We start from the raw sequence: 26965 nt of genomic DNA, 5'->3' as shown, positions 1-26965 counted from the left end.
ACTGGTGCTAATGGTGCTAACGATACTACTGGCATTATGCTGATACTAATCCCCCTAGAAATGAAGTTATCCATATGTGAGACAGTCTTTCTCATTTTGTGTTTTGATGTTATTTTCCTTGTTTGCTTTCTTAGTTTCATAGGAATGGACCAAAGTAAGCAGTTCCTTGGAAATTAAGTTGGCTGTCAACAGTGTCGCTATAGCTAAAACTACTCACAAACAGTTAATGCATGTATCTGTGACTATGCAACAGTTCTTATATGCATGTTTTTAAAAGCTTTTGGACTTTCTTGAGAGAGAAATTCTATAAACATTAGGTTCCTGTGGTGAGATTTCACTGGAAGAGGGCAGAGAACTTCAGGAAAAGGCAGGTAAGTCTGACTTAAATGCAGTTGGGCACTCACAAAATTGTATGTTGCCTCAATTTTCCTCTGTTTCACAGTCATGATGCTTATAATTCTGCTTTTTTTAATAAATAAAACAGAATGGGCCTCTTAACTTTCAGTGTAATGGTAAGATGAAATGTAAAGAAGCACTTTTTCAGATGTGTTTACATAGCACTTAATGCTTCATGAGAGTTTAAAGCAATCACTGGCTGTTTTGCACTAGTACTGTCTTTGCTTTTTTGCCTTTAAGTCTGTGAGTTCACTGACTAGTACTGACTTGTTTGTACTTCAAATACCAGTGCCTATGCTTTATTAATTTTCTTACGTTCTAATCTAGAGACTGACACAACAGGAAGTGATTAATTAATGGGATCTTGCTAGCAGTGTGTCACATTCTCATGTTGGTCTGCATTGGTGACATGCTGCACTGCTGGCTTTCATACATCTGATACTACTATCTAACTACTGAAGCACGTAAGTTTCTTGTCTCGTGCTTCAGATTAATAAAAGCCTGCACATGAGGTGCAGCTGTTTTAAAAACCTCATCATTTTCATTCATTACTACTAAGATATTTCTGAAAGCACAATGGATCCAGGACCTAATCTGTTGTACAGCGTTTTGAGAAACTTTGGTGGAAGAATAAGGACAGTGCTGTGAGGAAAGGAGAATAATGGAGGGACTTGCACAGACTGCTCACATCGTCCAGGGTTAGATGTGGTTTGGGGTTATTGTTCTCTGATGCATCCAAAGGCAGACCAAATCATAGTGCCTCTGTTCAGGGCTCTCAGAAATGTCTCTGAATGGCTACAGTCAGTGATAAATTCAAGGCTTGCAAGACTGGAATTTCTATTTAAAACTATTGTTTGATCATGGGTGTTTTCAAACTCTTTCCAAATTCCAGCACAAGTCCTAAATAAGATCACTGGAACTCCGAAAGAAAATCTGGAATGGGAGTTTTGAGGCTGCAGCCTTATCACAGCAATGCCTTTTCCTAGCCAGAGCTTCCATATCCAGTGCTGCTTTGCTGCTATCTTTCACCAGTATTTGAAAAACCTGTCAGTGACGTGTAGAACTGGGCTGTTTGACAAGTGCAGGCCACACCTCTGCTTCACAGCTGGAATGAAGCCCAGTCTGTGTGAAACTTCAGATTAAGGCTGTAGTAAGCAGCTCTTCGCAGCCAGACGTCTGGGGGTTCTTCTGCTTTTTTTTTTTTTTGGCCAGGTTTTCTATTGAGACAACGGGCCATTTTTTTCCATGTTCCATGGGGTGCTGCGGGGCTCGGTTCCACCCAGAGTGCTGCCTTTTCTGGCAGCTGTACTTTTCCAAAGAAAAGAGAGAAAGGAGAGTGGATTTTATCACTGTCAGGTAAGACAAGTTGTAACGCTGCCTTTAGGACAGTATTCCTTAGCAGATCTGTTTGGCAATGACTTATTGCTGCTGCATGTGTATGAAACTACTCCTGTAGTGATCACAGGAGATTTGTAACTGAGGGAAATTTTTGGCTAACGCTAATGGAGATTCCAAATTTTTTACTAAGTCTGTGTTCTGAGTGAAACAATGCAGGCATTGATCTCTTGGTTCCTCAGGTTTAGGGGGAACACGTGGCAATCTTTGTAGGGGGGAACTCCAGCATGTCAGACTCCTCATCAGTAGAGATATAAGGGCTCTTATGTGTTTTCTTGTGAAATATCCTTGATTGCCTTTTCCTTCCTTTTTATTGTCTACTTTATCTCACCAGGCTTTATACTTTGTGGTAGACAAGGATTAACGATGACTTAAACTGTCCGTTCATAATGCAGTACAACCACATTAGATAAGTGGTTACAATGGTTTGTCCTTCAACTGATTTTTATTTATCATTCTATTGTATAAAATGGAATGCCTAATAACCTCAGTTTTGAATTGCACTCAGCTGTTTGAGAAGGAGCCTTTGCCCAGACAGTCTTATCTGTCATCGTGTTATCTGCCTCTCCTACTACAAATCTGGAACTTAAAATTGAGGTGACCACTGAATGTAACAGGATGGTTTGCTGTCTGTATGCCACTGTGCTCTACCATTTGCTTTGTGATGAAAATGATTGTTGCTGACTTGAGGTGTGTTATTTATTTAGTAATAAAATTAAAAAAAAAAAAAAACAAAGTCATATTGGCTTATAAGTTTTTTAAAACAAAAACAAAAACAAAAACTACTTAATAGTGAGCAACGAGGAGGGAAGTAGATCAGCATTTGGCTTTGGAGAATTCAGTATAATCAAATTTTTTAAGAAATTTTGCAGAGTTCACCGTAGAATATTTGTGGGCCCTGCACCTAAGATAACCTGTTTTACAGTCCCTTGCTGCTGCATCAGCATCTTCAGTTTAGGTGAAGAGTCCAGACAGTGTTTAAGAGTGAGAACTCAGTCTTGTACCCTTACATAAGGATTTCAAGTTTTTTGCAGTCTCTTGAGCTCTGAGGAAGGGGTGGTTTTGAAAAATCATTAAACTGTAAGTTAGGAATTGGCTGCTTGTAGGCGTCATGTACATAGGAACATTGTCATCTACACTGATGTAGACAAAATTATAGCTGTCATTGAATTTCTACATACATTTCTTGCCTATCTCTTCCTAGATGTGTTTGGATTGACCTTATCCAATACTTATGCTTCATTGCTATGTAAGTTCGTATTACGATATGTTACAGCATTGCTACGCCTTGGCTAAAAAATAATAATGGAAGGTGAAATAGGAGGTTATGGCATACTGATAGCAGAGCTTTGTGAGAGCAAGAAGATATCTGCTGCATTATGTGCCTTTAAATCATGATCCGGGTGAGGGAATTGTATCCTCAGTGATGTAATTGTTGGCTACAAATAAATGGTTGTTAGAGACCTTTGGAAGGGACTTCTGAACTTGTGACTATGTTGACAGATGGTGTGCAGTAAAACAAGCCATGTTCTATCTTTGTGGAGTTCTGTGCTTCCTCTGCTGGTAATATTTGAATTTAAGGTGATAAACTGTTAGTGAAGATTGCTTTGGCAGCAGTGAGGATGTGATCATGTAGCTTCGCCTCTCAATAATCTTGAAGAGTTGTGGCACACTGCAGAGAATCAGTGAGAGTAACCTATGGAATCTTGTGTTCCTTGCTGTAGTCCTTTCTGTAGCTTGAGGAGGCAGAAAGGAGAGCAGACTTTGCCTGAGAAATTGCTCTGTGGTTGGGAATAAATAAATGTGATTAGGAAAGGCTTAAAAACGAAGAAAACGCATCTAAGGAGCAGAACTTGGGATAAAATTAGAAGTCACATCTTACTGCCAGAAGGAAATGTGGGAAGGCAACATCTTGAACATATTGATGTTGCAAATGAAAGCACTCTGGTAATAGGCAAATAAGCTCACATTATGTTATTAAGTTTCATTTGGCACTTGACTATGAAGAATCTTAGGCTATGCATATGACTTTTATCCTTGGTGCTCTTAGTGGATGTCACTCAGAGAAAAGAAATTCAGTATAGTAAGTATGTCTTGGATTTTCTGTATTGCTTAAACCCTGTTTTGCAAAAGCTATTAAGTATCTTAAGGTGGTAAGAAATAAGGGAAAGTGCACAATTAGGCAACTGCCTAACGAGTACAGTACAATTCATTAGTTGGGGAACATTCAAGAACAGTTTAACAGTTGAAGGTTCATTATTTGTTTTTATATCCTAATCAGTGGATACCAAAGGCTAATGTTTTTATATAACAGTTTGCACTCTGTGGCATTTTGTTGTAAGCAAAGATGCTAGTGAATATAGTTGTCAATGAATGCTTAGTTTTTCTGAAATTGAACTCTGTGGTCTCAAGTTAACCCTGTAGAAAAGGTAAGTGCAGATCTAGTGACCACTTGTGGAAAATGTATTAAGAATAGAAAGATTTTTTTTAGCTGGCTCTTGTTACGGTTGGGTTCATATTGTAATTGAATGGCATAGTTCATGTCATTCCGTTTATGAACCTTATGCTATTGTTTTTGCCCAATCTCTGCACCATATCCTTCCAAGCCATTTTCTTTCATCTTCCCCTGCCATTCACCCACTTCTTCATGATCTTCTAGGATTTGGTCAGGTTTATATTCTTCCTCACATCTAGTCCTTTAGAAACTAACATTACCTGCCAAAAATAGCCGTATGGATGCTTTCCTGAAAAAGGATTACATTTTGATCAATGCCGGTAAAGTAATGTGCACTTTTAAAAGTGTTGATACCAGTAACAATTCTGAATGGGTAGGAATTTGAGGTTTGCTTTTCCTTCTTGCTCAAGCTGCTATGAAGTTTGTTTCTACAAAGAAGTGTCTTTTTCTTCCTTATTGTTAACATGTGCTTTCTACATACTCAGACAATGCTATTAAGATTCTTGCCACGTCTGCTATTACTCAAGCATGCGTGTATCCTTGGCAAGCCCTCTTAACAAACTAGTCAAGTCATTATTAAAATTACTTGAGGAGTTCCAGTTTCGTTTTATCCTTCAGTAGGAATGAGCTAATGAAGTAAATAAAAATCTACCTATAATTAGAGGAAACCCTAAATCAGGGACTTATTTTCTGAAATGTGTGGGGAGTTACCTTAAGACATTGGTCATTACCGTGCTGAAAGGGAATTGAGTTTCCTTCTAGCCTCCTATAGCCTTCCTCCAGGACACTCAAAATACTTTATATATTCCCAAACTGAGTCATTAATTGTTTATTTTTGTTTGACTTTTCTGGTCCTTTTCTCTAAATTGTCATTAGTGTGGTTACAGAGTAGGTATTGTAACTGAGGTACATGCTGAGCCGTGTTCTTCCTGTCTTTTCAGTGGGAGAAGCACCCTTACTACAACCTAACAGTAAAAGTCCTCAGAGCGAGAAACATCAAGGGTACAGATCTGTGTGAGTATCTGGTAAAGGTATTAAGAAAACAGATTCTTTGTTCAGTAGTCATCTGTAACACAGGTATTATTGTTATGGGTTCTTTTTACATACACATTGTATTGCCTTGGCATCTACACAAAGGTTTCTATTGTAAAGCCCCAGCTATATTTTAAGGCTTAATCTGAGGCCAAGATACAGATTAACACCGTTGCTTTGTGGAACAAAATCAGGTGAGTCCTGGTAACGTTTTGCTTCCTGCTTCTTTTTTCTACACTAACTGTTGTGGTCTACCCAGCATTCTTTGAGTTCAGCACTCAGGTTAAGGGAAATGTTACTCTTTCCATTGCTGAACTGTCTTCCTGCACCTGGAAGAAGCAATTTGCATTTAAATAAATAATTGGAAGCTATAATTTGTTAGTATCTTTTTCTTTCATTTGTCTGTTTATTTTGTTTGCATCATTCTGTCATTCATCTAAATGGCAGTCACCAATATGTTTTGGGAGTCAGCTGGCTGGAAAGCAGTTGGTAGTAAAAGGTCTGGGAGTCCTGGTGGGAGCCAAGTTGAGCAGGTGTCAGCTTTGTGCCCTTGCCACTAAGAGGGCTAATGGTATCCTTAGCTGTATTAGCAGATGCCAGCAGGTCAAGAGCATGATCCTGCCACTGTACTCAGTACTGGTGAAGCCACACTGGAGCGTTAGCTCCAATGCTGCACTGCACAGTCTGCTGTGAGAGCGATGATAATATTGAAGTCTAATGAAGGGCTACTAAAACTGATGGATTGGAGCATCTTTCTCGTGAGAGTCTGAGAGAGCTGGCAGAGAAGGCTCAGGGTGATCTTATCATTGTGTACAAGTATCTGAAAGGAGAGTGTAAGGAAGATGGAGCAGGACTCTTTTCAGTGGTTCCCAGAGACAGGACAAAGAGGCCATGGGCATGAGCAAATACATGTTCCATCTGAACATAAGGAAAGGCTTTTTATTTTTTATTTTTTTTTGTAACTGAGAGTAACTGAGCACTGTCACAGGTTATACAGAGAGCCGTTGAAATCTCCATCCTTTATGGTATTCAACACTGAAGATGGTCTTAGCAACCTTCTTATCTAAGAGACCTTGCTTGAGCAGAGGATGGAAAAGATGACTTCAAAGATCCCTCTCAACCTCAATCTTTCAGTGGTTCTTTGAAAGAATGTAGCTATGTGACTGAAACAAGACAAATAACATGGTCAGGTAGGAGTTGTGGAAAGCTCAGAAAATGAAATAGCTGAAAAGGAGTTACATTAACGCCAATTATATCTGCATTGTTCCTTGATGTAGTACCACTACTGGATTCTTGGTGCAAAGCAAGACTTGAAAAATTGTATAATATCATAATGTAATAATACAATATATCATATTAAATTAAAGTTATATTTCATAGGGTAAATTCAGAGCAAATTAACAGAAGGAAGTTTTTAATGGGTTGTATTAATTTAACAGGATTTAAGGATTTCCTTGCAACAGCAAGGAAATGATTTTGCTTTGGTTCTGGTATCAACACTCCTTTTCTGAAAATAAATTAAAAGCTTTGTAGTTTGGGTGAACCAGGAAGAGAAATACTGACATTGAACATTCAATTTACTGCTGTTCAGAGCTGTAAGCTTCAAGGCATTTGCACTACAAGCCCCATCTTGATTTTGCACATTTTTTTTTTCTGACGCAATGCAATCTAGAAAGAGAAGAGCTCATGGGAAAGGGCATGTTTGAGTAACAATTTTGTTGTGTCTCTGAACTCTCTGCTCTAGTGTCGAAGGCAGACTGCTACGTGGAACTGAAACTGCCCACTGCATCTCCCCATGTCTCCCGAACTCAGGTTGTTGACAACTCTGATAACCCAGAGTGGAACGAAACATTCCAGTATCGAATCCACAGTGCTGTCAAGGTAAGGAACATACTTGGTGGAGCTGGTTGAATCATCTGCGGTTGTGTGTTGGCTTGCTTTAATACTTCATTCAAAATCAAGGAATCTTCATTACCCTCAAAAGCAGAGGGAGGTGTAAGGTGATGGTTTTCTTCAGTGGTGCCAAAAGCTATAACGGCAACCACCATCTTTTGCAAATAGCAGCCAGAATTTGCCTTAAATTACTTTGTGATAAAACTCAAGAAAGGGAAGTTAGGATAGTGTCTGAGAAAGCTGATGGAAATTTCCTGATGATGCAACTTTTCAAGGGTTGTTTCTACTTCCACATTGTAACTGTTGCCTTCTTTTAGCTCTGCTCACCTTACACTGACTGTTGTTTAGGCCTCCAAGTCAAATCACTCTGCCGCTTATTTCACTGTGTCAAGTCTAGGAATGATTTCCTATGATCAGGAAAAGCAAAAATCTTAATATAGGCAGTCCTGCTGTCTGAGCCAAACAAAGCTTCCAGACTGTCAGCACTTATTCTCAAAGTAGACTCTAATGACAGAGGGAAGGAAACAGTTTTTAAAGTATCGGTTTTAGCATGACTGCCAAATAGAAGCTTTGTGCTTAGTTACTCTGTAAGTCCTGCTGGAAGTGGCAAATTCCTTTCAGAGAAGGCAAAGGGATGGGTACTGATTAATGCATAAAATGTCTATTGTTTACAGCTACTGTAGTTCATGGAAGTGGCTCTCTGTCTTCACTTGAGCTGTTTGTTTCTGTTTGGTTTTAGAACATTTTGGAATTGACCCTCTACGACAAGGATGTCCTAGTCAGTGATGAACTCACTTCCATTGTCTTTGACGTAGGAGGCATGAAGCCGGGTCAGCCCCTGCTGCGCACTTTCAAGTTGAACCCACAGGTTAGTCCTCAGCTCTTCCCCAGTCAGCTCTGAATAGCTGCTGTTCACATTACTGAGGTGAGGCAGTGTGTGCTTGTTTATTTGTCTGTTGTAGAAGCCAGAAGGGGAAAATATATTGACAGATGATGGTATTATAAATGGTCTTACTGTCATCTGAGATTTCTTTTTTTTTTTTTTTTAATAAAAATAAAAAATTGGGGGTTCCACAGTCTTTGGGGTGCCCAGCTAAATAAAATTTGGGATGGGTGCTGTTTTAATGAAGATATGGCATTGAAACGCCTTTGTAGGTTTTGAACTGTTTCTTAACATGCATAAGGGGCAGAAGCTAGGCTTAAAATGAACTGAATTTACAGCAATCCTTTTGTGAACTGCAGACTACCTTATTTGTTTGATCGTCGTCAGTTTGCAGTAAAGTTTATTGCTTCAAAGGTTACTTCTGTGTTTAGTAACTGAGAAGCTTATATGCAGGATTATGTACAATTACATTTGATTTCTACTTCATAGGGATGAAGTTGGTGCCTATGAGCTGCTCTCAGTCCCTATGGGCTTGTTTATGGCCTTGCAATAAGACAGCTTGTTTCACATAACTGAAGTCATGTCACCAACCTGAACACTTTTGACACTGCTCCAAACACATTCCTATAATAGGCCTAGATCACAGGTTTCTTGAAAAATCTGTTGGTACAATCAGGAGTAGACTGGTATACAGTTAGTCAGTTAGAATCATACAATGGCTTCAGTTGGAACAGGACTTAAAGATCATCTAGTTCCAACCCCCTCGTCATTGAGAAGTTGTCACAGGCCCTCTGAATGATTTATGATCACAGGCATCTTACTAAAACCCTTGTTCCCACCGTTTGCTGAACAATTAAAAGGTAAACTTGATCAGTAATTGTGGAACTGGAAGCAACTTCAGTGAAAGAGAATTGTTCAAATTGACTTCTACTCAGTTATTTTGAATGCTGATCTTGATCAACATTTTAGTGGATATTGCTGAGTCAAAGTCTCCTGAGGATGCTGTTTTTAGAGGTGGAACTGCAGTAGTACTTAAGCTGGGTAAGTCGTTTTTGGTGGAGTAATGGATCTGAGAGCCAACACTCATTTATGCCATGCTCACACATCTATGTTTAACATAAGAAAAGCCTGGGAGGACAAGTATGTTTAAAAGAGCAGAAAGAAAAAAAAAAAAAAAGCATTATCTGTAAAAGCAAAAAAAATGAAAGCTTGTCTTGGTTGTATTCAAGTTTAAGAGTCACGCTTCTATTTTTAAAGGATAATGAAGAATTGGACGTAGAGTTCTGTTTGGAGAAATGGTGAGTCTTACCTAAAGAGCTTAATGAACCTGTACTCTTGAGAGGTGATTTCTGTTGCTTTCTGTGTGCAGCATAGACTTGTCCATATAAAAGCTAATGCACAGTACTTCTCTGTGGTGCTTAAGCTGATCACCAGTGGCTGACAGCAAATGTCCTAAAAGTTCAGCCGCCGAAATTTGTGGAAACCAAAGAGGAAATAAAACAAAATTGACTTTATGAGAATTGCAGCACTGCAAAGGAAGGTACATCAGCATTTTTTTTATTTTTATTTTTATTTTTTTTTCCCCATGAGCTAAATCAGTTAGGATTGAAAAGTTTGCATTCTTAAAGTATACAAGTGTTTACATTGCGAGGATAGATGCGTGGCAGTCTATCTAATCTCAGCTTATATTCAGGTTTTCAAATAATAACATGCATATAATGGCAGAGGAATTTCTCCTTCAGTAATTTCTTGTATTGCTCTGTCACACAAAATAGTGTTAGTCTAGTTTGCTTAGATCTCTTGCATCCAAGGACCTGCTTTTCCTACTTTTTTTCTAGACAGGCAGTTTGAAATGTAGGATAATGCAAACTAAAATCAAAACTTATTTGCATTAAATCTCTTCCTTTCACAGCTCAGATGCTCCTACAGAGGTATTGACCAATGGAGTACTTGTGGTGAGTACACACAAGTCAGTTATATATGTGCTGAGATTTGTACCTGATGGTATTTACTAGTAAAAGAATTGTTCAGAATTGAAACCCTGCATTCAAATAACTCATACTCTCTCCAGCACTTCCCTCTGGTTTTGAGTTTCATGTTTCAGTTTTTGAAACTTTAAACCAACTCATTGGGGTGTTTTTTTTTGTTTTGTTTTGTTTTTTTTTTTTCCTCCCCCATGAGACTATTTAAAAGACATAAAGGTGTTTTTGGAAGGCTGGTGAACCCTGTGGATGGTCCTGAGTTTTCTAGCCTAGATGCTGGCTGGGTATAGTCTTCCTCCTTAACATTTCTAGGATTTTTTTTCAGTGCCATTTTTAAGTAGGTGACAAGCCTTGTGATATTTTCCTGTTCTCTTGGGGAAAATAAGCTAAAAAAACATATGGTATATTATACACTAAAAATACCTCTCTTTTCCCCAAAGGAAAGAGGCTCAAATGATATATATTTTTTTATATATATATTAAATAAAGAAAAAAAGAATGGAAACTTCTGTCATTGTTAAAATAAAGAATTTTAACCATTTTTCAGGGAAAAAAATGCTGGTTTGTAGTAGAATGATTCTGCAGAACAGTTCACAGTAAGGAGCCCCTTATATTCATACTTACCTCAGCAAATCAGTCCTCTGTTCAAGCTGTGGAGGAATTTCCTATCTTTGTGAGCAGCTATTCCCAACTAAATATCTCATTGGCTGTTCTAGAAGGGAAGCTGATGACTGATTGGTGTGAGAGACAAAGTTTCTTGAGGATGTGGATCATCTAGTACAGAAAGTCATGGCTGAATTTATGAACTGATTTCTAGGACCTGAACAGGTTCTGAGTGCGTACTCACATGTGCATTAAAAAAAAAAAAAAAAAAAAGAGGAGGAGAAAGAAAAGGTAAACTTGTACATATGAAGTGCAGGTCGCAGAAAACAAAGACAAAAGTACAATATAATAAGAAGAAAACAAAGAACTGGAAGAGGAAGAATACTTTTGGTTCTGAAATGAACAAATAATCTGTTTCTGTTGAAACTATACTTGCTTTTTCTTTGGAAAGTTAGTGTAATCCCTAATGTCTTTTTTAAATATGTTTCATTTGTAAACCTGATTCCTGCTATAGTAGATGGATTAAGCTTCAACTAGAAAGTGAACTCAGACCTTGTAACCAGAGCTGATTTCTTCTTTTTGTAGGTTCATCCTTGTTTGTCGCTCCAAGGCACCCTCAACAAAGAGGAAAAAACGAAAGAGAAACAGCAAGGTATGATTGCCTGCAGGGTTTAAGGATGTTTCTTCCATGGGAGAGAGGGAACACTTGATACTGTCTGTATAGTGCATTCTTACTGATTACAAAATTGACTTTTAAAATTAATTTAGTATTGGAAATAAAAGCTGAGCAATATTGTGTTTCTGCCATTGGGCGTCTTGTGAGGGAAACTTGAGTCTTTGCTTGTGTTTTCCTAGTCTCAACCACGTTTAATAGAAGTATCTAATTTGGAACATTTAAATAAATGGATTCTGTAGTCTAAACTTCTTATTTTAACTCATAGGTAACTGTGAGGTCAAGCTGTCTGTTCCAGGGGCATATCAGAAGCAGCTGTGTATTCCTTGGAGTCTGGACAATGAGGAGGAATGTGGAACCTCCTTTGTCTTTCACGTGGACAAAGAAATCCATCCAGAACTACAAGTGGAACTGGAACAAACCATATCTTTCCTACAGGTAAGAAGCTGTGCTGACTGCTAGAAAGTTCATATGCACTTTTAAGTAAATTCACCCTGAAACCAGCATCTCCAGTCCACGAAAAAGCCTTTAAACATAGATTCAATATCCTCAATTTCATCACGGACCTTCAGATGTCAAGGGATGTCAGTTTTAGATATATTTTTCGAGAATGTACAGATGTCAAAAGCAGTCATGTTGTTAACACTTTTTCTGGAAAGCTCAAAAGGCATTTTGTTTTATATTAGGATGGAATGAACCCTGATGTTGAAAAGCATTCTACAATTCTAGGACGGGGGACTGTGCCACTTAATTCCCTTCCTATGGGAAAAAAAATTGATAAAGTTGTTCCTCTGGGAGAGGTAATGTGAACGATTTCTATATTTTTTTTTAATATATTTCAGGTGTTGCTCTTCTCCTATAGGCATTTTGAAAGTTAATTGAATGCGATTCTTAGGAGTGCTGTTTTCTTGTAGCTCAAGAATGATATAGCAAGCTCAGTGAAACTCTTCTTAAAATATATTTTCATGATTGGGTCTTGCAAAAACAAAGTCAACGGGAATGACTGAAATATCAGAGGAAGAGAAAAGCAAGAGGCTTGTGGAAGGGTGAATGTGCTCAGAGAGCAGAGTGAAAATCTTTGCTTGCTGTGGAGATTGCTGAAAATGTCTGAAATAGACTGACGATAAAAATGTTCCACAGATGTAGTTTTGTGCGTGAGAATGCTGTTCCTGCTAGTATCTGGTGACAATGCTGATGTAATAACTTATGGTTAGTAGTACCATCTATGAAGTTGTTATCAATTGCAGAATTTGTTCTGTTTTTACAGGAAGAAAGTTTGGATATAAGTTTGAAAGCTGTAGAGAGGTGAGTAGGAACTTCAGTGATATCTAAAATGAGGAAAGAGCTTTTTTCTCATGGAAAAGGTGTGTGCCTGCTGCTCTGAGAAGTGCCACTGTCCCAGTGCATCTCTTGAGACAGATTAAAGAAAAAATCTTGGCTGTTTTTCTTTTGGCATCTGTGATTATTCTTTTTGAAGGTACTTTCTCAGACACTGGTTTCAATCCTGCTCTAACTGGGGCAAACTTTTCTGTTTTCTAACTTAAACACATGAAATATGGTTAGCTGGTGTTTTAAATATTATATAACTTTGATAGCTGCAGATAATTCCCAGAATATACATGGTGCTGTGCTGACAATTAGGAGAGGAGCAGCTCAGTGCGTGAAGATCTTGGATGGGTGCAGGGTGTCCAGACATTTGTTTTAAAATTACAGTCTCTTTGTGTCCTCCTTCATGTTAATACCGTGATCTCAGTTGCCCCTTCTATAACCTTCCTTCAACCACTGAGAATTTTTTCTTCCTTTCTGTGAAATTCCCAAAACTTAGGCTGAACGATTGCTTGACACAAATATTGTAATTGGACATTAAGGAAGAAATACAGCAGAGAGGTGTTTCATTTTTAATTCCAAACAATCTTGTTAAAAATAGCTAGTCTTACACATTACAGACAGCTTTTCATGTGATAGTCATCTAATAGTGTAATCCAGTGATTCAGATCACCGCTTAGAATATACTTTCAGAAATCACTTTTCCTTGGAAATTACAAACCTTTGAAAACTTTGTGTGTGTTTTTGTTTTTTGTTTTTGTTTTGTTTTAAATTTTATTTTAGCACTTGGGATCTAGATGTACGACTGGGTTTTGACCTCTGCAAAGAGGAGAGAGAATTTGTGGACAAAAGGAAGAAAATTGTTTCTGAAGCACTGAAGAAGACTCTTAACTTAAAGCAGTCCCCCCAGAGAGATGAGGTATTGAGCACAGTGGGAAACTGATAAAAATCCTTTGTGTTTGGCTGGTAGTTAGTAAGGTATGTAGGATTCTTTGCCTGTAAGCAACATGTGACTTACACTTACCATGAGAGATCCCTGCAATGTCTCAATTCTGAAGTCTCAAATCTTGTATTTCTGAAATTCTGAAGGATGTGTGTGTGCTTTTGACAAACTTGAAATTTCTGAATGCATGCACTTCCTTTAGCCGAGCTCTTGTGTCTTGGGCTTTGGTTTCTCATGGGAAAGTCAATTTCAGAGTGGCATAATTGAATCTTGGCACAGCAGAGCTGCTTCCAAATTGCTTATTTAGTGACGGTGCTATTTCTAGGTAACCTGATGCATTGTCCTGTGAACTGTAGGTGCTTCTATGAGAAACAGTGGTTTTTTTTATTCTAGTGTGTGTATTCTGTGGCATGCAAGTGAATGTGCAGTAATATACATAACAACTTCAGTAACTCACTGTTGTCTGGAATTGCTGCTGTTTTTTATAGTAAACAATGTATTTAAATTACAAAATAGAGAAAATGCTGATTGAAATCAAACCTGAAATTAATGTAAGTAGATATTATGTTTTTTACACAGCATTAATTCTGTTTAACTGGTGATTTGCTGGCAATTCAAAAGCCTGTGATTGACTCCTGTGTTTGCTGGCTGCAGGTTCCAGTTGTAGCAGTCCTGGGGTCTGGAGGTGGGATGAGAGCACTGACATCATTCTACGGCAGCCTAGCTGGCCTTCAGCAGCTGGGCCTTCTGGATGCTGCAATGTATCTGAGTGGAATTTCTGGCTCTACTTGGTAAGTTTTGTGCAGTGCTGATTCCAGAAAGTTAGTTCAGAATGTTAGTGTTTATGCAGTAAATTAGTCTAGAACTGTATCTTTGCCATCTGTAGACAATGAAGTTGAATATTTCATCAGATCTCACCTGAGAGTTCTAATATCAATCCTAAAGTCATTCTAAAATCTATTACTGCTTTTGACCCATACAAGCTATTGGCTATGTTTATGAATCTACTCTTTTGCAAGCATGGCAATTGAATATTTGAACTTATTACCTTGATAAAGCTGCTGTGTATTCTCTCAGAAGCTTCATTTCAAAAGATTTCCCTATTTGCTTGCAAGATTTGCTTGGAAGATAACAAAGATGCTTCAAGTCTGGAAACACACCTGTGCAGACCACTATGTTGCTACTTTCCAAAATGGTATATGCAGCTGATTGCGGGAATGGTGCTGGCTGTAGTAGTCTGGAGCAGTGTGCTGAGGTGTCAGACATGGTTAGAATGTTTCAGTAAATCAGTTCTTAGAGTACATAGTGAAACAATTCTTTGTATCAGTACACATTGTTTTCATGAAATGATTTCACTGAGGAGTTGTGCAACCTGACCATATAATCCCCCCTTCCAGCACTTTGTGCAACCTGACAATAAAATATTCCCTTGTAGAGCTTTGTGCATTAACTCTGATTTATGTGTTATTCTTGCACTAACCTCATGATCTGGTCTGTGCCTTTTGATTCAAAGCCAGACTGTGAAACAGATTTAGTTATCTGCTCATCAAGCACACAAACCAGTTTCTCATTTTAATGAGACCTATGTTCTGATGAAGTTTATAGCCTCAATTGCTATATGCAGTAGCAGCCTTGCTGTCTGCTAGTTGTCAGGGTTTTCAGCATGTCTTAAAGCATGAAGATCCATCATTTCTGTCTCTTGATGATCTTTTATCTTTTAGCTTGACTTCTCTAGCCAAGGAGTAAGTATTACTCACAGGAGTAATATAATATCTAGCTAAAATTCTTTGTTTATGTAAAAGACATTTTTACCAATGATATTTAATGTAAATATTTTCAGGTGTTTATCAACATTATATCAAGACCCTAACTGGTCCCAGAAGGACCTTCAAGATGCAATTAGCAGAGCTCAGAGGGCTGTGTCCAGCAGCAAAGGAGGGGCGTTCTCCCCAGAACGACTGAAATATTATTTCCAGGAGTTGAGTGCAATGGAGAGTAGTGGACGGAAAGCTTCCTTCACAGATTTGTGGGGCCTTATTGTGGAGTATTTCTTACAACAGAAGGTAAAAGAGTTTGTTTGGATGTGCACTATTGCTTGACTTCTAGTTGGGACCTTTGCAGACCTGTATATTAAGTGTCAAGAAATTAGATACTCTCCAGCTTTGTAGGCTGATCTGGAATAGGCAGTACTGTAGAATAAACATAAGGAGTACTTGCTTCTGTCTGCCTCAGTTTTTCTAGCACTTTTCTTGGTAAAGGATTTTGTAGCTTTAAATATTAGTGCTGTAGAAAAATGGAGTGTATGTTTGGAATAACTTGTTAAATTAATAGCTTTTGTATTCAACACATTGTCTGAAAGAATGTTGATGTTGGTTTTGCAGAACTATATCACTGTGCAATATTAATTATACTAACTGAAATCAGAGGAGTAATTAGCTTGTTAATAACACCTGACATTCTAAATATTCTGTCAAAACCTAATCATGTGCACAGATGGAAGGAGGACAGGGGACTTTGAATTAGCAGTATTGTTTGATGCTAAGAAACAGCTTCAAATTATTTAAGTGTGAGGACAGAATTTATCTTACTTAGTGTGTTTCTTCTTCCTTGCTGTTACCAGGAAGATCCATCAAAACTGTCTGATCAGCAAGAAGCAGTGAAATGGGCCCAGAACCCTTATCCTATCTATGCAGCTGTCAATGTGAGACCCAACATTAGCAGTGGTGATTTTGCAGGTATGAACAGCTTTATTTTGGCTTGCTGAAGTCCATAAATTCAGTTCACCTGTGCTGCTCCAGTCCTAGTCACTTACAGTTTTTAAATATGAGGCAGTAATTGCATGTAGATGTAAAGAGACAGGGACACCAGTGCTTGTGTACACCTGCATACCATCAGATCTTTTATTTTTCCACTGCTATTCTTTTGTTCTGGAGAAGAAATGTATATACATGAAGAAAAATTTTAAAGCAGAACTTGAAGGACAATGAATTTCACTTGTAAGTATTTATGGAAGGCTTTCAAGTGTGAGGGTCATTTCAATGTGCAGGCAACTCAGGAAGCCTAACACGGGGTCAACAGAAATCTGAAATTAGTACTTTAAAAGTTGATGGTAAGTAGTGAGCAGAGCTCGCTAGCAGCAGCAGAGAAAAAGTGAACTAGCTTCCCTTAGATGTGATGAAAAAGATTCAGGGTAGAGTTGAAATAGGTAGGATATTTCTCTAGTAACAAAGTTAAGAGCAAAATATTTTTTTTTTTTTTTTTTTTTTTTTTCCCCTAGAAGCCAGGAAGAAAGAAGGTTGTATTTAGTCAACAAAAGTCTGGACAAGAGTTTATATTAATGATATTTATCTAAAATAGAGGCTCCCTGGAAAGAGTGACAGGAAATCCACAATGATAGTAAAAGAAGTGGAGGTAGATTCCTTTCTGCCCCCTTCCCTTCCTCCTCGTATGAACATTAATTTCAGTAGTGAAGTGTTTGCATGTAAGCTTACTCTGAGGTGAGCAAGTCCTCATTGATCTGTTGACTCTTTCTTAGAATGGTGTGAGTTTACTCCCTATGAAGTTGGGTTTCGCAAATATGGGGCTTTTGTCCGAACGGAAGACTTTGACAGTGAGTTCTTCATGGGAAGGCTCATCCAGAAACATCCAGAGCCTAGAATTTGTTTTCTACAAGGTATGAACTTATAGCGGTAGGACTTTTAGGACTCATCAACTTTTAAATTTTGTTCTCTTCAGATCCCAGAATCTGAAGAGGGGAAAAAAATGTCAAGTTCTTCTCCGCAGGTTTAGGCACTGTTTTATAGTATTATAGTCATATATTCCTACATGTGTAAAAAGATTCTTTAAAAAGCCAATAGTATCCCATTGCTTTTATAGTCATGCCTTGTAGGAGCTAATGTTTTCTGCTGTAATATGCTACTTCATTCCATTAACTTCATTTCTATTCCTTACCTATGAATTTTTTTAATGGGTAATACCTGTTCGACAGAAAATTTGTTCACTTTCTGTCAACTTTATATTTATATGTTAGATATATACATATATGTTATTAAAAATGTGTCTTAAGCTTGGTTGGGTAGAATACTTTTCAGAACTGAACAGGATGAAGTATTCAGAGTGTTAGTTTAATGTTTGGTGATAAACTGAGAGCAAACATGTTGCTGAACAGGACGTGTGTGGTAAGTAGAGATCCTTTCCCACAGATAAAGTGAAATTCTTGTGGGAATAAACTACTGTAGATGAAAATCGAGGGCAGGGCATGGTGTGGTTGGTCAGGGAGGGCTACTGCTTTCCTCAAAGTTGAAGTGAATTATCCTGTGCTTCCAAGTATTTTCATCTGACATAATGTTCTTTTCCAATGTTGCCCTTGGAAAAATACTCAAGGTTTCTTGACACTGCATACTTGCCTGTAAGTGTTGTGGTGCTATCTTCCTACGGCTAGTGCCTGCGTGTGCCTGAGTAACAAATCAATTCAATCATGATACGCTCCTTATAAGTTCAGTGCAGGAGATGAGGCAAGATCAGAATCAGAAATGCAGCTGTTAGTGAATTTGATTCTATAGGTCTTGGTGTTAGGCAAGGCTCTCCAACTCCCCTCTGTTGTGATCATAGATGTCCTTAAAGGCTTTGCGTTGAAGGACTATACCCTATTTGAAGCATCCTCCTTGAAGATGTCTACAGGCAGGCAGTGACAATCTATACACAGATATTATTTTATTGGAATCAGTCAGGAACATGAAGACTGTGAATTTTTTATACCGTGTTTTTGTCTGAGTTGGGGAAAAAAAAAAAAAAAAACAACTGAAAAAAAAGAAAGAAATAGAAGAAGTAAAGCTAATGTGCCAGAAGTATTTTCTTTCTGTAACTGTGGAACACAATAGTAGTAGCTTGAAGCTGGAATTCTTCTTTTGGTTCAAAAGATCTTTAGGCCCTGCAAAGATTTTAAAGCTTTATTAAAGCTGCTGCTTCAATCAGACATTCTCATGTTGCTGATACAAAGAACTTCTTTGCCCATTCAGTCTGTCTTGGAGTCTGCTCTGGATACCTTGGTGATCTTTCTCAGTAGTTTTGCATAGGAAACTAGGCACTAAGTCTCTTACAGCTCACCACATCTCTCTACCCAATCTGCTGTTGATCCTAACTGTCAAAAACTTCTCTAGATCTTTTCATTCTCTTTGCATCTTTTCTCATATAAGAGCTTCTCTTTCACGGAAGTTTCTGTATTTACAGAATAGTGGGGGTCAAATGGCAGCCCTCTGCACGACAGGTAGCAATTGAGCTACAAGCCTTTTACAAGCCTTTTTGCACCAGAAAAAAGCATTTAATTATTGAAGTACGATTCATTTCTCCTGCAGGAATGTGGGGCAGTGCCTTTGCTGCGAGCTTAGATGATATCTGCTTAAAAGTGGTTGGTATAGGACTGAGCTTTCTAGATCCGTTCAAAGATGTTATCAAAGTCATAGGTAAGAACACTCTTTAAAATTGTTGGATTTTTCTGAAGATTCCTGATTTTGGAGTGACTTTAAAAAGTAATGTGACTCAAAAATGTATTACATGTTGTTTTGAAGACTAGCGTTTCCTTTTGTTCTGTGTGTTAATCCATACTGTCATATATGGAGATTAATGGTAGTTTTCTTGTTTACTTTTTTTTTTTTTTTTTTCTATTTTTAATTTAATTTTTTTTAAACATGAACCTGACTATACACTTTGTCTAGTTCTGGGAGATGTCTTGAGCATGTTTTGCAATTCAGGGGGTCTTAATCATGAGAAGGGAAAGACAAAAGCTGTACAGCTACAACAGAACAGAGGTGAAGAGGTGAAAAATAAGTTTTCAGTTCACTTCTTAGCTTTACTTATTTATATATGTATATATTTACTAACATTGAGTAAGCTGGTTGTTCATTTGTGTTCTCCATTTGTACGATAACTCCCTAGTAGTGTAAAGGAAACTTATTAGAAACTGAGAGATGTTCAGGTGTGTTTTTATAACTCCATACTGAATAGTGGCAGGAGAGATTTTTTTCCTCTTTGCAGTTGTTTAGCTTCTGTAACTATAAATGTGACTGTTGTTTTACGAGACAGAAGTGGTTGTCACTTGCTAACAAGAGTTTTTGTATGGATTTGAAATTAAAATGGACAGTGATTTGTGTAATTCCCTTTAAATACGATGAGTAAATATCCAAATTATAGAAAATACAGCTGATTTAAATTTAATTACAATACGTTTTAATTAAAGCACAAAGTCAGCCTTAGGACAACTGGTTAAACTTTGTAGAAAAGAGGTCTGATTGAAATGATGAAGCCGCATGAGCATTTGCTATGTATTCTATACCCTTTGTGACTTCTATAGATGACTGCAGAAGATTTCATTTCCGAGATCCAACACGGCTGAAGACTCGCTTGATTGTACCTGGGGGCCCCCTGTTGCAAATCTTCCAGGATTTCTTCAAGTCCCGGGTCACGTGTGGAGAGACCTTCAACTTCATGCACGGGTTATATCTTCATAAAGATTATGTTAAAATCAAGGAATTTGTGGTTTGGAGAGGTAAATGAACCTGTGTATGTCTGGAATGTAAAATAGTATGTTAATGTTCTGTAATAGGCAATGTTACAGAGTGTAAAAAGATTGACTTTGTTCCACTGGAGTCAAGGAATTTAGCCCTTTTAATGTCAAAACAGAGATTTGATCCTCTGTGTATATTTTGATGTACGAGGCAAGCTCATTATCAGATTTTTATGACCAATTTCAGTACATGTTATAATGTGTTTTTTTTCTTACAGCCCTAGCATGATCTATGTTGTTTGTAGTCAGCAGTGTGTAACAAAGCATTATAGTTACTTTTGTTACTTGGAGTGTCTTACAGGCACTCATCTGGATGCATTTCCCAACCAGCTGAGCCCCATGGAGGAGAACTTATATTTAGTGGATGGTGGCTTTTCTATCAACTCTCCCTTTCCACTGGTACTTCAACCAGAGAGGGATGTGGATGTTATTTTGTCATTCAATTTTTCCTGGGAAGCTCCATTTGAGGTAAGAGACACAGCACTATTACAGGAAGATAAGAGTGCAGAATCATGTTCATGATGATAGCAGATCAGCTGATGTTGAATGCAAACGCTGATGAAAGACTGCATTAAAATGAATCCTCACCACTTTAAAATATTGTTGTACCATGCTTTTTACTCTCAATATCACGAGGAGATTGGAAATGACAACTCTGATTCCATTCAGAAGCTTATCATGTTACCTAGAATATTTGTTTACTTTGTAAGATTCTTGTTGCAGTTGGTGACTTTCTTCATGCAAGTGAGTTTTTCTGTACATACATATTTAATTTTTTAAGTGCAGAGAGGTTATGTACACTTAGAGTAGTAAAACATAAAAACAGTTTCAACAAACTGTTGATGTTTGGTAATGCTTTTTAGTTCTGTACTTCTTCTGTATCACCAGCCAGAGAAATTGATTTGTGCAGTCTTAAGGTGGATTTCTGTCACTTGTTTTGTGAAAGAGCCTCCCTCTTTGAGGATTCTAGTTACAGACACAGTGGTTGGCTGGTATTCTATCAGAGTGACACTTGTTTTTGACAACAGGTTTTAGAGCTGACTCAGCAATATTGTGAGGAGCGGGAAATACCTTTTCCAAAAATCAAAGTGAGTGAGGAAGATGAGAAGAAGCCCAAAGAATGCTATGTGTTTGTGGATGATGATAATCCAAAGGCTCCCATTGTGCTCCACTTCCCATTGGTGAATGACACCTTCCAGAAATACAAAAGTCCAGGTAAGGAGCTTTGCCTTCAGCTTCCAAGGACTTTGGATCATAAAGGAGCTGAAATCCCAGAGGAAGAAAGTGTTTCTTTCTTTAGGGAAAGAATTGTGGTTCAACTGAGAAATCGACTGTGATATCCTCCTCACATGAAACATAAGTCTATTATGGCTGACATATTGTTTTTTCTTGCTGCAGGAGTTAAACGTGAATCAGAAGATGAGAAATCCTTTGGTGACTTTGTAATTGAGACAAAAGATTCTCCTTACCGTACGCTAAATTTCACCTTCGAGCCATATGATTTCAGCAGGTTAGTGGAAGTGAATCGCTACAACGTTCTAAACAGTAGCAACACTCTCTTCAAAACTCTGAACTTGGCTCTAGAAAGGAGAAAACTGAAGAATGTCATCAATACAGCCAACACATGAGAAGCTCCCATCACTGAGAATAAAGACAGACTGCAGTGTTCAAACTGGAAACTGTCCTTCTGAGAAGAGAGTAGAGAACGCGACACTGAAATTGTGCGACCGCGAAATTTCACTCCAGGTGCCACGTTCTTGGAAAAACCTGAGAGATAATGATGTTGTACAGAGCAACAGAGCATGTTGCTATGTTAAACAGGAAATAGAGATATGTTTATGTGGTGAAGAGTAGTTACCTAGCCCAATTTCCTCATCTAACAGTGGCTGTTGACTAGAGAAATCTAGGCAAATCGTGCCAGCATCTGGAGAATAATCTTCAAAGTTTCACTGTTTTGTGGATAAAGGATTTTTTGTCAAAGGTCTATGAAGAAACACAGATTTCTTCCATACCTTTCTTGCTTTCTGAACCTCCATACAGTGTAATCATTTACATCATCTGGCCTTGAATTCCATTCGTTATAATCATGCACTAAGAGAGAAAAAGTGTCCTTTTGCTTTCAACTTGCTACTGACTGATGCCTATGTATTTGAAAACGTAGGAAGGAAGGCTGTTAGGAAGAGTCAGAATTAGACTTATTTTTTTTCTTTATGCTTTCATACTTGTGCTTGCAATTCAGATAGACCTTTGCTCAGGGCATCTGTGTTTTCATGTTATAGAAACATTGTTGGTCAAGGTAGGAATGCTTTATAAATGTTAATAAATAAAATAACATCAGGTGGTGCTATGCTGAAGCGTGGAATTGACCTCCCTTTGCAGAAAGCAAAATGATATAAAGGCTTATGAGCAGGTATGGTTCTTGACTTCTTTTTTATATTTGTTCCTCTTTTAATAAATTTCACTTTTTATAACCTGCTTTTCATAATTATTCTTTTTAGTACTTGATATATATTTCCTTCTTATTTTAAAGAGTAAGCAGAATGTCAACATAGTAACATTACATAGTTTCTTTTATTACTTCATTATAACTGATGCAGTCGGAATGGACCACAAGTCCATTTCTGGTTGGTCTGCACAGTAGTAGAAGACATCACTTCATTATAAAGCTTCTCTTTAGGGATGTGTGACTCAGATTCTTTTCTAAAAATAGGTCTTAATTTTTTGATGTTTTGAGCAGTGACTTCATTTGGGCAGTCAAACTTGATTGATATCTGGAAGGAAAAGTCCTTACAGCTTGCTTCCTTAAGCTGAAATAAAAGAAACAGCAGTTGAAATTGCTCTTTTTTAAAAATTATAGATGCCAGTAACCTATCTGCTTTGTAGGATTTGGACATCTTGAATATACATTTGGTGATGTTTTATATATCTTTCCACACAGGATTTTCAAGTGTTCCTTCTCTGCTTTTAAACCTCATGCCATGCCTTTGAATTTATAGTGGGGTTGGAGTTTCCTGAGCTGGTTTTTCTTCTGATGTGAATCTGAATTCATGGCTTGATTACTTGTACTTTCTTGCTTTTGAGGTTCTCTCCTAATAGGAGAGGATTTGATGCTGTGGGGGTGTGAGTACTTATATAGCAGGATATAGGTGGGAAGATGGAATGTTACCTGCAAAACTGGATCTGCTCAAATTTGCTAGCCATGTACAAAGGAGTCTTTTAAGGTACAGCTTCTCAGTAAGTTCTGCTACAGTAGCAGTGCTTCTCTGTTTTGAAAAGATGTGAGGTCTTGACAGTTCATTTTAATTTGTTACCTTGATGTGTAAATAGCCACCTCTTTTGCAACTGTGTGTTATGGTAGAATTGTCCACAGACAAGTCAGTACACTCGCAGTGCTACATGTATTCTTCAGTCTTAAAAATGCCAGAAACCCACTTCCACTGAGAAACTGGAGGTGACAGCATCGGAAAGGTGAAGAATCACTGGAAGTTGTGCCAGTGAACTGAACTGACTCTCGCTTAGATCACAACCTCTTCATTCTGTTGTCCCCACAGCAAAATTTCTATAAATAATTTTTTTAGAACTGGTTTAAAAGTTTTTGGGCTTTGATTTGAACTGAGTGAATTAACATGCTACTTATATATGAATATCTTTGCCCCAGTCTTTTGCAATTCTTGGTTTTATTGCTAAGCTTACTTCCTGGTCTAAGGAATGTGATCATGTGTAGCCCCGTGCTGCTCCCTCCTTAGCCTGAAGATACAATTAAAGCACTGCTGTGAGGAGGCGAAGTTCATGTGATCTAAGGAGCAGATTACTGCACTTGAAAACATCTATTTACCCATTCCAGTATTCATATGGATTATATCCAATATCTTCCTTCACTTCTAACCTCACTATCCTGATGAAACAGTGGCAGAGCTCAGCAAAGTTGCATAAAAGTGTTTGTTATTCTAACACTCTTTATTGCATGAAGATATATCAACAACTTTTTTTTTTCCTGAGACTAGTTTCTAGCTACATTTCCTAAATATGGCATCTGGAAGGGGAGGGGAGCATCGGCAATGGTATCAAAGTTTGCTTCTATTTATTGTTCCTTTTCATAGCACCAGTCCCCCGAATGAGACAGTTACTACTGGTGTTTTGGTGGTAGGGAATTCTTTGTATCCTGAAAGTGATTGGCTTTTACAGTCTGAGCTACAGCACTTGCAGATACCTACATGCTTTTTCATATCCAGCACATTTTTTAATGCATTAAAGGGGGAGAAGGTGACTTTTACATGACACTGCAATGACTCTCCACCTGCTCTCCAACCTGCTGTATTTATAATCACAAAATATCATAAGGCAAGGCCGTGAGCTACAGGGACAGTAGCTTTATTAAGCTGCAGCCAGAGTAGGCTGCTGTAGTTAGTGGGCATGCTGCTGTGAGGACTGCCTCCTATCTTATTATGCTGACCCTGTGATGTCAGAGTTGGATGTTAGTGTATGGTAGTAGAGGTTGAGCCTCCCACCAAAATGTTCCATTACTTTTTGTAGTTGTGTGACAGATGGCAGGAGAGGGGCAGTCTGTCAAAATGGCGTCTAACATGGAAGTGCGTGAAGCAAAAGTGAATAATTGAATTTCTCCATGCAGAAAACATAGCATCCATTGACATTCACTGATGCTTGGTGAATGTTTATAGAGACTAAACAGTGGATGTGAACACAGTGAGGTGGTGGGTTTCAGCAGTGGCAACAGTGGCAATGAGTCACCTCTGCTGATGCAGATTTTTTATGAGCATGGTATGCAGGCTATTGATCATTGCTGATGAAAATGCATGGCTAATAGTGGTGACTATGGTGAAAAATAGTGTTTTGTGGTTGAGAATGTGTTCTATCAAATAATGTTACTGTACTCTTTGTATTTCTACAAGTAGTAAAAACTGCTAGTTTCAAAGGAAATAATTAGGAGGCATTACTTTTGGAGCAACCAGCGTACAATGAAAATCAAACATTGCCATTCATTTATAATCTCTCTGGCAGAGAAAAATAGTTGGAGGTAAGGAAAAGTGTAGTTCTTTGAAAGTAAAATTTCCTAGTAGTGTACCTCATCTCTCCTGCTTTACGTTCACTGGTGCGTAATCATGCCTACAATTTTGACTGTTGCACTTGTATCCATAATTTTAGTTAAGCTCAGCAGTGCTGTTGCAGTGTGTCTGTTTCTGTTTTCTTGGTGAACTGATTGCTGGGTTGCTGATCACGGCATTCAAGTAAGTCAGCTCAGGTCTACTAGGAGTTTTATAGTGTCCTACACACTGGAAATCATGATGAGAGTTCCAGAGAGACAATGATTAATGCCCACGTGCTTGCCTCATAAAGTTTCATCCATGGGTGTTGATGTAAATACCAGGTCAAGGTTTCCTTGAGGGCAAATGTAGAGCTGCAAAGCTTGACTAACTAGTTGTGATAACTTCCAGGAGAAGGAAAGCTGTTCAGAACATTATGGATGAAAATTCAGATCCTGTTCTCTGTTCTCTCTTTTTTTTTTGTTTTGTTTTGTTTTGTTTTTTGTTTTAGTTCTGCAATATAATTAGTAAGCAATTAAACTTTTGCATTCAGCCTTCAACTTTAAAACAAACAAAATCATAACCCCAGTGGAAAAAAGGTCTCAGCAAAAAGTTAATGATGGTCACTAACCCTGCCAAGCCTGACCAATGAAAACACTTCCTGCTGTGTGAAATTGAAATTGAAGTAGACTTCTATATTATTGCTGTGGGGTTTACCAGTCTCTGATAGGTTCTGCATCTTCACAGTATATTTATTTCCATCTCCATTGTTTAAGGGATTCTACTGCATCAAACCTAAATTCTAATGCAGAAGTGGTACTACTGTGACATTATGTCATTGTCAGGGTTAATATAAGCATGTTTGAAGTTGATGTAATGGGGATCTTTCTCCTTTAGCATCTACCATACAGACATTGACACTGCTAAGTGGAGATCCACTGATGGTGGAGTAAGGTAATTTCCCAACTCACCAGGGAAGTTTGTTCCTGCCAGCAAATCGGGGAAGCTGGAAATGAAGGAAGCTTGGCAGGGAAATAGAGTGGGTGAGACTGTATTTTACAAGTGCTTCTTGAATGCTTTGTCTGCAGAAGTTAGCCGATGTTTTGTAATGATGTGTTCTAGAAAATGACATCTGAATAGTTGCATTCATTACTCATTGTGAAACACAACATGCTTAAGCATGCTATATCTTTGAATTACGCCTTTGTCTCCACTGTGGATGCGTTTTTGAAATCTGCATTGCTAAGCACATGATGCTTTAAGGAAAATATTGCACCAGAAGTCTACTTAAAAATGTGTCAGTGCTTTAGAGCATCATGTCAGGAACAAACAGCGATTAAAAAAATGAAGGAAACGTTCTCTGGTTGAACCAATGCCAGATGAAGGTAAGATCACCTCTGATGCACTGGAATACATTGCCCAGAGAGGTTGTGGATGCCTTGTGGATGCCTTGTCCCAGGAGACATTCAAGACCAGGCTGGATGTGGCTCTGGGCAGCCTGGTCTAGTGGTTGGCAGCCCTGCCCATGGGTGGGGGTTGAAACTAGATGGTCTTTGACATTCTTTTCTACCCAGGCCATTCTATGATCCTGTGACTAAGCTTCTAGTTCTGCCTCTAAGGCAGGTGTTCTAAAAGGTTTTTTAAATACAAATTATTCCCTGAAAATTTGATGTTTATGAGTGCTCTCCCCCTTCCTGACAGTGATCCCTGGGAAAATGCTGTGGCATACATCCAGTCTTCTGAAATACTGGGGAATCCACCATTAAAACACCTTAACCAA

The 26965-nt window shown here is 38.2% G+C and overlaps 1 protein-coding gene across 2 annotated transcripts; it reads left to right on the top strand.

Moving 5' to 3' along the window:
* The first annotated feature begins 1511 nt into the window (after positions 1-1511).
* PLA2G4F (phospholipase A2 group IVF) lies at positions 1512-22614 on the top strand. 2 transcript variants are annotated; one of them, XM_042813709.1, is made up of 20 exons: positions 1513-1752; positions 5188-5260; positions 7023-7159; positions 7911-8039; positions 9312-9352; positions 9967-10009; positions 11225-11291; positions 11581-11750; positions 11999-12112; positions 12580-12617; positions 13422-13557; positions 14236-14372; positions 15422-15644; positions 16202-16316; positions 17117-17254; positions 18936-19043; positions 19931-20125; positions 20445-20611; positions 21172-21358; positions 21542-22614. In XM_042813709.1, the coding sequence occupies exons 1-20, from the start codon at positions 1642-1644 to the stop codon at positions 21769-21771; spliced, it is 2559 nt and encodes an 852-aa protein (XP_042669643.1). In that variant the 5' UTR covers positions 1513-1641; the 3' UTR covers positions 21772-22614. The 2 variants fall into 2 exon arrangements, with proteins under 2 accessions (XP_042669644.1, XP_042669643.1); XM_042813710.1 differs by lacking the exon at positions 21542-22614 and having other exon boundaries at positions 1512-1752; positions 20435-20611; positions 21172-21258.
* Positions 22615-26965: the final 4351 nt, after the last annotated feature.

This window comes from Centrocercus urophasianus, unplaced genomic scaffold, assembly GCF_019232065.1.
Source record: "Centrocercus urophasianus isolate 14NV4802_14NV808 unplaced genomic scaffold, USGS_Curo_1.0 seq_14, whole genome shotgun sequence".
In the NCBI taxonomy this organism is placed as follows: Eukaryota; Metazoa; Chordata; class Aves; order Galliformes; family Phasianidae; genus Centrocercus; species Centrocercus urophasianus.
This window is presented reverse-complemented; position numbering and strand designations above follow the sequence as displayed.